This window comes from Apus apus, chromosome 1 (assembly GCF_020740795.1).
Source record: "Apus apus isolate bApuApu2 chromosome 1, bApuApu2.pri.cur, whole genome shotgun sequence".
Lineage (NCBI taxonomy): Eukaryota > Metazoa > Chordata > Aves > Apodiformes > Apodidae > Apus > Apus apus.
The window spans coordinates 149,512,794-149,528,121 of NC_067282.1; the positions used below are offsets into that span (position 1 = coordinate 149,512,794).

Below are 15,328 nucleotides of genomic sequence, written 5' to 3' on the forward strand. Positions count from 1 at the left end.
ATTCTCTAAATTACAATAGCAATTGTTGCTTCCTAATAGTAACTTAAAAAAAAAAAGTTGTTTTTTGGGAGTAGCCCACATATTGCAGAGCTGAGAACTTAAAAATAGCTTGAAAAATGATAGAAAGGTCACTTTGTGCAAAAAATAGAATTGGAATTGAAGTAAGGCCATTTAGCATATAAACCTTGTACGTTAATGTAAAAGTAAAAATTGGATTTTGCTGCAAATTAGAGGTATTGAATGTGCTTTGATAAGACTTGGTTGCATACTGTTTAAAAACTTGTCCTTCACTGTGTGCCCAACTTAGGGTTATTCTCAAGATAAAATAAATGTAGTCAAGCATGGATATGCTAGAATTTTGTTGCCCTGCAGTTTAAAGCAAACAAAGAATTTCCTTGTTGCAATTTGTTTTTCAGGTTTTGACACAGATGGTCTGCCTTCTGCAGTATGGCCAGGGGGAGAAACAGAAGCTCTCACACGATTGGAAAGACATTTAGAACGAAAGGTATGTTTTGTATAATTGCCAGGATAATGTATCTGGGAAGCATAGCTGCTCTCTGCCAAAGAGTTGGGCAAGTTGTTTTAAAAAAATCAAAACCACAAACTTGAATTCAAGGCCTCGATATAAAGCAAGTTGCTGTTTCTCAGTTTTAAAAGGTGATAACAGGTTGTCTTCAAATTTGAATTTTAGAGAAAGTCTGTTACACTATTTTTTACTGAAAAGATTCAATTATTTTTTCTTGGGAGGTAATTTTACTTGAAACATACTTGTTATGAATTTAGAGGGGAGTTCCTCTAAAAGCTAACATACTGCTAGTTGTCTAGGTTTCCTCTGTGTTTAAAGGAAAGGGATAGTTAGTTCTGGAAGACAGTTCTTGCCTTCTGCACGGAGATGAATTACCTTCTAGAGATTCTGCTGATTCAAAAGGAACCCCTTGATATCATAGGTAATGTGATCATCTACCCAGTGTCTGGATTCAGTTATAGAGGGTGTGTGATTTCTCCCATTATATTTACAGGTTGCTGCCTGGCCTGTAGTCTGATATTGCTGTGTGGTTTTTGTGTTGTTTCTTGTTTTTTTGTTTGTTTTATCTTAAGGCTTGGGTAGCAAACTTTGAAAGACCACGAATGAATGCAAATTCCCTTCTGGCCAGCCCTACAGGGCTCAGTCCCTACCTCCGCTTTGGCTGTTTGTCCTGTCGTCTCTTTTATTTCAAGTTAACGGATCTGTACAAAAAGGTATAATTTCTATGTAGTCAGCTACACATTCTTAAATGTCATGATTTTTCTTGCTTCTTTTCCTGATGAAATGTTTTCCTTTAATGACAATCTTCAGGTAAAAAAGAACAGCTCCCCTCCCCTCTCTCTCTATGGCCAGCTGTTGTGGCGTGAATTTTTCTATACAGCGGCGACTAACAACCCACGGTTTGATAAAATGGAGGGGAATCCTATCTGTGTTCAAATTCCATGGGATAAAAATCCTGAGGCTTTGGCCAAATGGGCAGAAGGCAGGACGGGTTTTCCTTGGATTGATGCAATTATGACACAGCTTCGTCAAGAAGGTTGGATTCACCATTTAGCCCGGCATGCTGTAGCATGCTTTTTGACTCGAGGTGACCTCTGGATTAGCTGGGAAGAAGGAATGAAGGTATTGTTTCTTATTCTTGAGTTTCTTAAAGCGCCTGTTAAAGTTTCTGGTAGTCATTCTAGAATTCTAGAATTGTTGTTACTGTGTGGTGTCAGTTGAATTTTAAACCTTAAATTGTGTCCAAAATTAAGTCAGTTCTGATAAACTAGGGTGCTGAAGTTTTGCATATTCAATGACTTTTTTTATTGGGATATTAGTATGTTTCTTGCAGTCAGAATGGGTCTGCAATTCTTTTAGATTTGAGATTTCTTCCTAAGACTTGGTGAGTAAACATGGATTGCTCTTAATTGAAATTTCTTTCTAGTCATACTGTATGAATACTTTCTGTTCACACCTTGCATCTGCTTCTGCACAAAGGGAAAGCACCATGGGAATTAAACAAAACTAAAAGCTGCGAATGCCTTTTCAGCAGTTTCTGTCCCTTCACCCTATGTGAGAAGTGTGAGTAGGGACAATATGATTTGGCTGAAGTTTCAGTGCAACTAATTTCTATGCAAGTATCCAAGAGAGACTGAAGTTCAAATTACAAATGTCAGTCTTCTGAAGAAAAGAATGTAATATTTTAATCTCAGCTTTTGAACAAGTTTTACAGTTTTAGAAGGGTAGCATGTCTTCCACTGAGCAGTGATAATAAATTAAAAATAGTTTATTTTTGAAATCTGAAATTAATTTACTTGCCTCCAGGATTGTGGCCTCATATTTATCTATGTATATAATCTTACAAAATTTCAGCTTCCTTAACAAATAAGATGTAAACAAACACCTTTCATTAAAAAAAATAAAAATTAAAAATTGTCTTGGTTACACAACAACATAAGCTGCTTTAGAAATTTTCCTTTTGCAGTTCAGAGATACAAGACATTGAAGATGCACATACATAGGTAGTTCAGCCAAACAACAAAGCTGTGTATTACAGGTAAATGCCAACTTGTTCTTATTTTTTTAAATCATATTGGTATATGAAGGGCCCAGACCTGTGCAGTGAAAGGAGGTTTCATTCACACGACTGCAGCTGGCAGAAGCTAATCTGGCTCCGTGGTGATGTTACTTCCAAAGTCTTATTGCAGCATCTAGTGGAGCAGTTGTGTGCTAACACTTCTTGTTCAGCTGAAGACTTTGTTACATTATCAGTCACTTTCTGTTTAAAATGTTTTTTTTTTAAAGTGTTTTAAGGTAACTCTTAATTTTTCAAAACAAACTTTTTTTTTTCCAAATAGTTGCAGATAACTAGACAAAGATTTTTTTAACCTTTATTCAATGTATACTGTAGAAGGAGTGTCTTACTGCATATTGTTGGAGAGAGAGAGATCCTCGTTTAATGGCACTACCTTATTTATACTTTTTATGGGAACAGTGTTAGTTGAAGTTGGGTTGCAATAGTAAGATGTTAAGTTTTAGGGTCTTAGCATGAGAAAAGCTGATGGTTTATTTGGAACATTTGAAGACAGAATTTGAATGGAAAATCAGAGCTTGCAAAATATATATTAAATAAGTACCCATTTTGAAAACTGTGTCTCAGTGCACTTTTTATAAAAGGTACTTGAATGCTCTTTTTCAAAGAATAAGGCTTTTCTTTATTTCTTGTTAGCCTGTGTTGCTAAGAATCTGCCTGAGCAGAGAATCTTCTCTTTATACAAGTTACTATTGTCTGTGTTAATATTTAAAAAACAATCAATGCTGGACCCTGGAATGTTTCATAGCTGTTGAGCTCCAGATTTAAAGTAAAACCTTCAGAAATCTGCAGCTTTCTCATTGGTTATTTTTAACATAATAGGGGTAGCATTTACCAGAGAAGTCCCTTTTTTGTCTTCAGGCCAGAGTTCATTATCTGTCCCACCATTCTTCAGCACACCTGGTGGTTCATATACCTCCAGGAATGTAAGTGTGCATTCTCAAAACTGTGACTTACTAGATTAACTATTCACCTGTAAGAATACAACTTCTGAATGTTTGTGCTACCCTGAAACTCTTAAATTCTGCTCTCAGGACTCATTGCATACTTGAAGAAGCCTGTGCAAGTTGAGGTATTCAGACCAACTCTTTGAGTTTGAAATGTGCTTTGTATGATCCCTGTTTTCTGGAAGTTTGCAAAGTTTAGTTGGTTGTAAGGTGATGAGCAATGCTTCTGAAAGCAACAAATGCCACTTGCAAGCAGCCAGGCTCCAGCTATCCTTTGGGGGGTTATTTTTAAGGGTGTGTTTGTGCAAGAATGTGTAACTTTGTGGTTATAGCTTTCTGAGATGTCTACAAGGTTTTTTACAGGTTAAGAGTCAAACAGGCTGTCAGACTTCTGTTCTTGAGTTTGGCATTTAGGTAAGTATTTGCCATTGCGTACCGAGCATTCTGTGAATGTTGCCAGGTAAGAGAGAGTGTCGAAGTGCTGCGTTCAAGAGCTGAGTTTCCTCTGCTGAATTCAGAAAGTTGGAACGATTCCTGAAGAAATAGGTGCCTTGAAGGTGTGCTGTGTTCATACTAACTTGTTGATCTGTTTTCTTAAGGTTTTTGAAGAGCTCTTACTTGACGCAGATTGGAGCGTGAATGCTGGAAGCTGGATGTGGCTGTCTTGTAGTTCCTTCTTTCAGCAGTTTTTTCACTGCTACTGTCCAGTGGGTTTTGGCAGAAGAACTGACCCAAACGGGGATTATATCAGGTAACTCACAAGCCAGAAACTGCAGCAATTAATGGGTGTTGCTTAAAGTGTCAAGTGGCTGTATACTCAAAATGACCTATTCTTTTGTTTTTTTTAAGACGTTATTTGCCAGTACTTAGAGGTTTCCCTGCAAAATACATCTATGATCCTTGGAATGCCCCAGAGAGTGTCCAGAAGGCTGCAAAATGTGTTATAGGAGTTAATTATCCCAAACCAATGGTAAATCATGCAGAGGCAAGCCGTCTGAATATTGAGAGGATGAAACAAATCTACCAGCAGCTTTCACGATACAGAGGACTGGGTATGGTTATAGGCTGCCACCTTTATTTATTTGAAGACTTCACTCACATTCTAGCAATTAATAATATTGTCCCATAGCAGTGGTAATGAGGTGTGAGCTCAGTGTGGTGACCAGGGTTGTGTATCCAAATAAATTAACACTTATGTGAACTAGATGTAACCAAGAGTGAGTAGAAGGAGTTCAAGTGGAGAAACTCTTTCCAAATCTTACCTGAAATTTTTTTTCTGTGTGTTTCTGGAAGTTTTTGGTTAAACTGTCTTTTTTGTGTTCTGATACTCTAGTACAGAGAGGTTTTAATACCAGTGATTAGAAAATGAAAGTGATTTCTAACTTCAAACATAGTGTATTTGCATTTGCAAATGCTGTTGCTCAAATAGAGACCAGTGCATCCTCAGATAGCATTCTTCCTGGTTAGGAAAGACCATTCTTAATCCAGGAGATTAACCACATGCACTTGTATTGCTCAGAGAGGTGTAAGCAGTCAGTATGTTCAGATACTGGATATTGGATCAGGATGTGTTGTGCTTCAATGCAACATAGTGAATATATATAGCTAACAATTATTGGAAAAGTTATGCAGATTATGATGTAGAAAATGCCTGTTAGGTAATTTTGAACTAAAATTACTTGTGATTATTATTATATTCTCTTGTTATAAACGTAAATCACTCAGGGTGAGGGTGGAGAGTTGACTACCATGAAAAAAAAAACACACTACACTGATTGTTGTGTTTGGTTGTGTTGTGTTTTCCTGCCTTTCTTAATGGTTATGTATTTTATTTCGTTTCTTAGGTCTTCTTGCAACAGTGCCTTCAAATCCAAATGGGAATGGAAATGGTGGCCTGATGGGCTATTCACCAGGAGAAAGCGTTTCTGGTTGTGGCAGTACAGGAGGTCAGTCCAATTCTAATACACTTGGTATCACGTATTGTAAGAAAAAACTGTTTTCATAAGACAGTTTCCAGTGCAAGTCACAAACATTTGCAGATGCGTTCACTAGATTTGGTACTATTTGCATATGTACACCTTTAGATATTTTTTCTCAAACACGTAAGAATTTTTAAGAGGTTTTTTCCTCTTAAAAAGTATTTATTAATGTATGAAACAGTTTGATTTAAAAAGCATTTGAATGTTACTTTCTTTTAGATGTCTACAAGCGTCCTGATATTTGTAATAAGGAGGGATTTGTGAATTTTCAAGGCAGAACTGTTAACTTGTAAAGTTTTCTAATGCTAGCATTAAATTACTTACTAGACTTCAATTCTACCATAATGTCAACTACAATGCAGTGGACAGTATCTCAAAGAACTTAATATAGAATGTATCATACAGTTTTGATTAAAATACTTTAGACTACTAACATATTCTTATTGTAACAAAGACTAGTATTAACTAGTTACTAAGAAAAAAAAAGAACAGTATTAACATTGTATAAATCCATGGTGCATCAACATCTTGAATACTATGTACACCTTGGACTCCTCATTGTAAAAGGATAGAGCAGAACTGGAATTTTACTGGCCTTGTGTTCTCCTTAGGCTTAGTCAAGGTTAGAAGCGGATTGCAGAGGAAGGAGCATCTTACTGTTCTTAGCCAGTACAGTTCCTCTCAAAAGAATTAAAGCTTAGACTCCTTAAAGCTGGGTGCATGAGCTTTTATTTGTTCTAAGTTCAGAGATTTAGAAGACAGGAAGGGCTTAATAACATGATGTGCATTCTTTTCTCCTTAAAATGTATCCATATAATTACACTTTTCACATCACAAATTTATCCCTTTTGTAGGAGGTTACTGTGTATTCATTTGAATTTCCAAGTGTGAATTTGGAAAGACTTAAGGCATGAGAGCTTTGGACCTGTTCTGAAATGTTTTTTGTGGTGTTTTGTTTTGTTTGGTTTTTTTTGGGGGGGGGGCGGTTGGAGAAGCCATTTTTGAAGTCTACCTCTGGAAGAGAGAAAAAAACCTCAACATTTTAAATTCCAAAACTGTAATTGTATCTTCTGTTACGTTTAAGTCTTTTTCCTGCCTCTCCAGGAGCTCAGCTTGGAACTGGTGATGGTCACTCAGTTGTTCAGCCATGTGCCCTGGGAGACTTGCATACAGGAGCAAGTGGAATTCAGCAGCAAGGTATTACGGCAATGCCTGTCTGTAGAGGATCTCCAAATCCTTGCAACTATGGAAAAACAGACAAAACATCAAAATAGCATGGATAGATGTTTGGTGACAGCTGCTGTATTGAACTTGAACTGACCTTGTTTCTGTTCTTGTCACTTTTATCTTTAAAATGCTCATCGAGAACAGTATTTGTATGTTTTGAGTGAGAGGAATCACCAGTGTGGCTAAACAGAAATTAATAAACATTATCCTAGGGTACTTTAAGTGAAAGATACCAAAAGAAAGCAGTTCATTTTGTGTATTTGATAGCAAAATTTGCATGTTATCTTTTCCCTGATTTCACTACCACTCTTTCCATATGTAATAAATTTCCACAGTGTGGATAGTCTCACATTGTGGAGGCAAATTTTTGTTACTTTAACTATACAGAAACTTAAGCTGTGGTTTGTGATAGGTCAAAGTTGCAGTCACATTTAGCATAACTGTTTCTATGCAGATTTAAGAGGTAGTGTGTTTACTGATGATGAAAGGCTGTAATCTGTGTTTTGTTTAAGCATCCAGGAAATAACTTGAACACACAGTTACCTGTTCAGAATAAGAAACCTCGCAACTGCTTCTGCTAATTTACACTATTTATGCAGAGTGCTCAGTGTCAAGGTTGCTGGTGGATAGTTTATGTGAACCAGAAAATAGTTTGCATCTTTCTTTAAGTTACTTGCATTTTATTTATATTTTTTTTCACAGCTTAGTTATGCTAAGGATTCTCTAGTATTGCTATAACAGAACAATAAAAAGAATGAGGGGACTCAGCAGACCAAATGTTAATATTTATAACAACTTTAAGGTGTTTGGATATCTAAAAAAGCTGCTTACTGCAATTATAATGCATAAATATGTACGCACTGAACACTGTTCACTGTGCATATATAAGTGCATATGTATTAAACCACTGTAGGCAGCCATGAGGCTTTTTTTTAATAAGAACTCTTCTGCATTCCGTATGGTTTCTGGCAGCATTTTATTGATGATGGAAATAAATAATTTGGCGCCATTTTGTTGTGAGGAATGTGATTGTGCACTTGCTTGCAGTTCTAAATTTTATTTATTATAATAAATATCTACTGTATCTGAACAGGTTACTGTCAAGCAAGTAGTATCTTACACTATGCTCATGGAGACAATCAGCAATCGCACTTATTGCAAGCAGGTAATTTAAAGAACAACTCAAAAAACCAAAATGCTTTTGCTGAATATATAAAGGTGCAATAGAGCCTTAATATAAATACTGATTTTTAAATTATCAGGAAGAACAACCCTTGGTACTGGCATTAGTGCAGGAAAACGCCCAAATCCAGAAGAAGAAACGCAGAGCGTTGGTCCAAAAGTCCAGCGACAGAGCACAAGTTAAAGTGGTAAGGTCTGAGACACCTTAAAGTTATCCTGTTAATGAGTAAATTCCTGTACAGGTTTTGTCCATGGTAACATTCGTATCACTGCAATACAACGGATCCTAAGTTATTGCTGTAAAAATTTCAAATCCAGGTACTGTATAAGCAAGCTATACAAAATCCTGGCTCTAGAGAGTTAATGAAGTCTGAAGCAAGAAGTAGTTATAAAAATAGAGCCAAATCAAAGATTATCAGGTACAGATTGAGGTGTTAGTGAAAGAGACGTGGATAAACTGTTGTTTGACATACATTAGCAGAGCTGCTTATGTAGCCTCAGTTACTCTCTGTTCCTCTTTCTCACCTGAAGTTGTGCCAGTAGCACTGTTTGTGTGGATGTTTGCTGACCTGAATCAGACGACTAACACAATTTAAACGGTTCAGGGCCTGGATTAGAGATTTAGACATACGGGTGGATTAAGCAGGACATGTTCTAGAGACACTGCAGAAAACCTGCAAAATTATGATGCTGTTATTGCATGTAGAGATGTAGGAACAAGAAAGCTTTGAAGACTTGAGCAATTGTTGTTGGTCTTGTAACCTGAACAGGATGCTAGGATCGCCAAAGTTTGTCAAGAAAAGCTGTGGTGAAAAGTACTTGAATGTGGAGGAGGAGACATTGCTAGATAGATGTACCTGGACAGGTGTGAAAATGTGTAGAGGGAAGCAGTAGATTGAATGAGGAATTTGATACATCACCTAGAGGTGATTAACTAAGTTTTGTGTTGTGAATAAATGTCCTTAGGAACAGAATACAGAAAGGAGAAGCCGAAGATATTATACCCTTTCCCCCAGTGAGCTTGATTTGAGAGGAATAAGGAAGATGACCTGAAAGACAAGTTAAGAGAGTAATTACTTAGAGAGAAAGCCAAAGAATGGAGGGCTATCTGAAACAAGAAGGGACAAGATTTCAAGATTAGGAGTGTGGCTGCATAGGTTAAAGGTGATTGAGATGTCATTCCACCCTTATTTTTTACAAAAAAACAAGTTCAGAGTTGTTCATTATGGAGTTTGAACAATAAGGAGGAATAGCACATAGTCAATATGTGTCAATAACCCATGGAGAGACTTTGGTGGAATTGGAAGACAGCATTTGCCATACAGCAAGTATAGAAGATTCATTCAACATCTCCAGAGATAATAGGGGGATTCAATCACCTTCATCTGGATTTGACAGCAAGATCTAATTTTGCTTGTTATGTGGTGTCAGCACTTTGACAAACTTATTACAGTGCATTATCAACAATTGTGTTGTACTGATTTGATTCAGTGGAGAACCACAGCGTTGTTTCCATAATGCTTGTCACTTGAAGAAGTGAGCTGAGGCCTTAGCTATTGATCCATCTGCTATTGTCTCACCTACTGGAAGCATTGTGAACTGTGCTTCTGTGCTCTCAAACTGAGTTCTGGTACTTGGGTGGACCTGAGTGGAACATAATTCCAACAGAGTCCACTTTTCAGTAGCTGTTTAATCCTTAGCATGTGTAGATTCATTCAGCATCCATGTTTTGTGTTGCAGAATTTCTTAGGTGCTCGTGTCTGTGTAGAACAGGCTGCAGAGTGAACGTCTGGTTCCTGTCTAAGCTCTTTTTCAATTGAGAGACAGGTTGGAGGGGTTTCCAGTTTGGCAGAGAAGACTAATTTTGTTGCAGGTGTTCAAAACATGCTGCAAAATAGTCAAATACAAAAATCAGCCAAAATCAGAAATACTGCTGGCAAAAGGATGTGTGCCTTCTGAATAGCACTACAGTACAGAGGCTGTTTAGTTTCTCTACTGTTTTTATTTTTATTTTTTTTCTCCTTTTTAGCCTCTAAAGAGTAAGAAATAAGAATTCTGAGTATTTGGGCCAATACAAAGGGGGAGCAGGGCTTCCTGAACTGAGAAAGGAGGGAAAGAATATTAGTCCCTTGAATTATTTCTGCCTTCTTCAAAGACTCACAACAAACTGCTTAAGAATAAATTTTTCTTTTTTCTTGCAGCACTATTGGAAGGAGAAGATGCCACTCACTCAAAAAACACACAGGAAAAAATTCCTGCTATTCTGTATTGGAAATAAAGTGTTGTGAGTACCTGTACTAAAATGACATACTCCTTCATAAATTATTTTCAATTGTTCTCAGTTGTTGTAAACAAGTCCATTTTTTGAATGCATTATTTCTAACTGGCATTTCTATGGTTTTTAACTTTTTAATGACTTTCACAAAGGGCAAACTGAGTTTTGTATATAAAGTATTTGGTGAAGAATTTGCTAACTTAATGTAAATATCAACATTCATGATTAGCAATAGACCCATCAATATATTTTTGATAATCTTTCATGTATATGGTAGTAGGAAAAAGCTGTAGTGATGTTCTGTAAAATGGATGGACATAGAAAGTTTTGAAGTTTTTAAATTGTTATTATTTTTAGATTCCACAACTTGACCTCTGATCAATTTCATATTTCACAATGTAAGTGGTTAGGACTGTGTTTAATCAAATTCAGTAGAGTTGTAACCTTCATTAATCACATCTGTATATAAGTCATATGCCAATTTTTTGTCGAGTTGTAAAATTTTCATGTATATGTCCAGTCCTTGTATTTTCCAGTTGCCTTGTTCAGTAATGACATACCTTGTTAATAAAAGAAAATTGTATATATAGATATGTCTGTCTTTTGTGTTTGCTATTGCTCCAGTACATATTTCCAAACAAAACTATTTCAGGAAAAAAGAAAGGAAATGTAATTTTTTTAGACTTAATCTGGAAGCCATGAACAGTGAGCTGTATTACCTTTCACTTTTCATGATACTGAAGCAAAACACTATGCAAATTATTCAGGCCTTTTTGTTGAAATTGCACACATGTTCATATTCTTACCATTAATTGCTTTCCACCAACATATATTTATTGTTTCTTTAAAATCTAGGAGGTTTTTTTGCTATCATTGTAGTTTGCTTTGAAAGCCTGGTGATCTTTCCTGCACTGCAGCTAATTTGCTGTTCTTTGAGGATGTTAATTTGTAAAAACACATGGGGCTATTCAGTCAGTACTGTCTCATACTGTGGGGAAGGGTCCATCTTCTCTCCCCCCACATCAGACTAAACAAAATGCCTTTCAAGCCAGCAAAGCAAGAGTGGCGTCTTTTTACTGATTTAGCCAAGGACAGACTGGAACAGGCCCCTTGCTCTACCAGGTAACTCCATAGCAAGAAAAGCAGCACAAGGGTTACGATAACTGGCAGAAGGATGGACACTAGGTTAAAGATGCCTCTGACAGAGCACGTACCTGGCCAGTGCTAATTGGCTAATTTGAACAGTGGTACTTTCTCGAACAGTGATTTCTGATCTATAAAAGAGGGCAAGATCCGCAGGCTGGTGCTCTCTGCCTGACCGGGACGAGACCCTGCTGCAGCACCTGGACCTGCCTGGAACGCCAGACCAGCTGTCCGGAGGAGCCGAGAGGGAAGGGGGGCGGGGGGGGCCGCCTGTGCCCGCTCCGCGGGGACCCTGCCTGCCCAGCCTAAACCAAACCGGACCAAAGCAGGAGCTTGCCCAGCCTGCATTCGCCACCTGCTTCGGGACTAAGGCCGTGCTCACCACAGCTGCTGCTGCTGGGAGGGGTCGCCCGGTTACTGGGAAGCCGGCCCCCCATGGATCTCCTGCCGAGCCTGCCAGCTGCATCCCGGGAACCACGCGCTACGGAAGGAGGGTAAATACACCCACATACACCCACACTCTTTCCTCCTGGGCTCAACTCCTGCCCTTTCACTCCATTGATTTTACACTCCTCCTCGGAGTGTGCCTTTAGTAAGACCATAGTACCTTTGAATCCCTTTCCCAATACACACCTAGATAACCTCTCCTGAACCTTGATCCCTTAATTTGTGCTGACCCTTAATAAACCGATTAATTCGTAAACTAAACATTGGTCTCAGTAGCAATTTGTGAGCGTGGTGGGAGGGTGTTCCAATCTACCCTCTAAGACATGGTCCCGGGGTGGCTGCTCCTCTGTGAGAGGCAGCGCCACGTGTGACCCTCGGGCTCCTTCTCAAACCTCTCCACGCTGGGGGGGGAAGTCACGGAAACATCCTGACAGCCGGGAGCCCCCGATACCGCCCCGCGACACATGTTTAGAGAAGTTGTGCCTAAGTGTTTTCTCGGGCAATTAAGGTTCTCTGCAGAAGCAGCCTGAATGACTACATTTTATGTATAATTAAGTCAGTTACCTACTTGAGCAGGTGCACAAGTGAATTATCGTGGGAGGAGTTAATTACCTTGTTCTTGGTATCGTGTGAGTGACTTCCAGTCATGGGCCGCTTTGGTGTATTGGTATAAAATTTAGAGCAGATTTATGGGTTTGATAATGTACATAGCAGGGCCCTTGCTCCAGAACAAATTGCCATTGTTATGCCTGTACCTAGATTGTAGATGGTAACAGTTAATATGAGTATCTCTAAATACAGATTCAGATACAATAGCAAAATCAACACTGCCACTTAAGAGCATACAGGCATGCTTGCTGTCTTGAGGCAGAGAATCTTTGGTCTTGAAGAAATAGAACTCAGTGGGGAGAGTGGAGAGGCATATGCTGAGTTTTTTTGAGTTCAAGCAGAATGCAGAGGTTTCCTAGGAACATACATAATCAGTGGAATAAACAGTACTTCTGTTTAAGTAGTCTGGAAAAAAAAAATACTATAGACCTACACTGTCTTAGGAAGTGTTTTATTCTGTCAAGACAAGAGCATATTGGATTTTTTCTACTTATATTAAAAAGAAATCATACCATCTACATGAAATAATCCACCTAGCTTTTCTGAATGAACAGGCTGTGAAACTCCCACAGAGAAACTTCATCAAGGTAAGAATATATACTTAAATTTCACCTTTCTCCCATTCCATCTGGCAGTTCAATAGATGGAAGAAGACTTTGCCTAAGAAGTTAATTTCTGTGGTAAGTTAATTTTTCTCTCCTTGAATGCTAAAAGGGGGATTTCTCTTTGTGCAGTCAAGTCCTTAGATTAGCAAAAGAAAGTCTGTGATGAAGTTGCTGTTTCACTCTTGTGCTGGTTTGAATGAGTTCTGGTGTAAGAACTGCAGTGCAAGAAACAGTAAGTAGGTTAGTGTGAGAGAGGGAAGAAGTTGCCTTCCGAGTAGCAGTAGCTTCTTAAAAGCCCTTTGCTTCATATTCTTCCCTCTCAGTAGTGCTTGCTGTGACCACAAAAATAAAAAGGCCGAGGATCTGGCTGCACAGAAAAATCAACCCAAACTAATGTGAAATAAGGTGGTTTTTTTCCCCCTGCCCCTGCTACCCACCTTGTGACTTTCAAGGAGGTGTTGGTTATGTGTTATAAGCTCACTGTGGATAAGGGCCAGGATGTTGTTTCTTATTTAGACTTCTCCTCCAGAAATGGAGCTTAAATTATTCTTCAAGAAAGCTGTTCCTGAGAGGTTAAGCTGACCCTTCCCTGAGCTGGTAGGGGATGGAGAGAGGAGCATTGCAGACAGAGGCATTTTGGAAAACAAACCCCAGGAGAACATATTCTCTTAAGTGTTCAGGGACAACTGTAGCTGATATTTGTGATGAAAAATAAACTTCAAGTGTCTTTAAGCCTTGAGGAGATGAGTATTTCCAAAGGAACTTGTGTGGCCTGTCTCCTACTGGTGCTAACTGCTTACAGAGCTTTCTGAAAGGAGGGGAACAAAAGGAGTTAAATTGAGAGCAAACCTGTGAAGGCCCTGCAGAGGGGAGATCCCAGATTAACTGAGAATGAGAAGTACCTGTCAGTTAGAAATCAGAAATAACTTTTATACTGGGCTGAGCTAAATAATTGACTGGTTTCTGTTGAAGAAAAGTGGTATTTATGTGAACCTTTCTGGAACTTAGAAATCTTGTCTACTGGGCAGGAGCACAGAGCTGTGATACGTGTCTGCCTCTTCCCCACCTTGTCAGGAGAAGGCAGTTTGCAAACAAAGCCAGGTGTCTGTGCTGCTCCCCTGAGTACTGGTTTGAAGTCTGGCTTCCATCATGGCAGGATTTGCTGCAGCCATCCATGAATGCCTCGAGAATTGCATCCCTGTATCTACAGGTAGTTTGAGTTACTGCAAGTGATGCACAGAGGTAAAATAAGCCAAACTACTCCAAGTTTTTGGTGTATGTTTCAAGTAAAACTATTATTGTTACCCATTTATTAAGCTCTGTGAGCTTTTACTATTTTAGAATTATACTTTAAAATTTTGTGAAAAATCAACATGTTCTGTGCTGTGTGTATGCTTCAAGCAGTTTTTCTTATTTGCTGAAACTTTAAAGTTAGTGACTCCGTCTTTTTTTTAGGTTTTTTTTTAGTATGAGAAGGAAGGGAAAATAGACAATTTATGTATGTTACAAGCTATACAGGTGTTGGTGTCTGGAGGGGCTCAGTTGTTCCCTGTGTGCAGCAGTTTGCAGTGACACGACCTCAGCTGCAGCTGATCCCTTGCAGCTGTGAGCACAGGTTGACACAGGTGTGTGAGATGTAAAATGGCCGAGCCTGCAGCCTGGGAGGGTTTGCCTTGCAGCTTGGCCTCCATCTGACTGCACTGAGGGGCAAACTGGTATTTCCCCCTTCCACAGTGTTCCAGGTTCAGCCTCACCAGTGCCAATATAGGGGGATAATCACCTCCCTACTCCTGCTGGCCACGCTATTCCATATACAAGCCGGGAGGCTGTTGGCTTTCTTGGCCACCTGGGCACACTGCTGGCTCAGATTCAGTCAGATGTGGACTAACACCCTCATGTCTTTTTCCCTCTGGGCAGCTTTCTAGTCACTCTTGCCTAAGCCTGTAGCTGTACATGGGGTTGTGACTCAAGTGCAAGACCTGGCACTTGGCCTTGTTGATCTTGATACAACTGGCTTCAGCCTATCGATCCAGCCTGTCCAGATCCACACTACAAGAAGAACACAGAGGTACTGGAGTGTCACCAAAGGAGAGCAACGAAGCTGGTGAAGAGTCTAGAGCACAACTCTTATGAGGAGCTGCTGAGGTAAATGAGGTTCTTTAGTCTGGAGAAGGAGATTGTAGTGAGGTGGGTGTTGGTCTCTTTTCCTATGTAACAAGTGATAGGACAAGAGGAAATGGTCTCAAGTTGTGCCAGGGGAGGGTTGTCTTGGTTATTAGGAAAAAATTCTTTACCAAGAGGGTTGTCAAGCACT

At 39.0% G+C, this 15,328-nt stretch overlaps 1 protein-coding gene across 1 annotated transcript in view; it reads left to right on the plus strand.

Moving 5' to 3' along the window:
• The window catches only part of CRY1 (cryptochrome circadian regulator 1), a 37,912-nt gene extending 27,113 nt beyond the window's left edge, over positions 1 to 10,799 (plus strand). Inside the window, exons 5-14 of the mRNA XM_051636888.1 lie at positions 417 to 505; positions 1,099 to 1,239; positions 1,337 to 1,648; positions 4,147 to 4,298; positions 4,397 to 4,599; positions 5,392 to 5,493; positions 6,631 to 6,723; positions 7,847 to 7,918; positions 8,016 to 8,123; positions 10,137 to 10,799. Of these exons, the coding sequence (XP_051492848.1) occupies positions 417 to 505; positions 1,099 to 1,239; positions 1,337 to 1,648; positions 4,147 to 4,298; positions 4,397 to 4,599; positions 5,392 to 5,493; positions 6,631 to 6,723; positions 7,847 to 7,918; positions 8,016 to 8,119 (1,268 nt within the window). The 3' untranslated portion in view covers positions 8,120 to 8,123; positions 10,137 to 10,799. The remainder of the gene's footprint in view (positions 1 to 416; positions 506 to 1,098; positions 1,240 to 1,336; positions 1,649 to 4,146; positions 4,299 to 4,396; positions 4,600 to 5,391; positions 5,494 to 6,630; positions 6,724 to 7,846; positions 7,919 to 8,015; positions 8,124 to 10,136) is intronic.
• Positions 10,800 to 15,328: the final 4,529 nt, after the last annotated feature.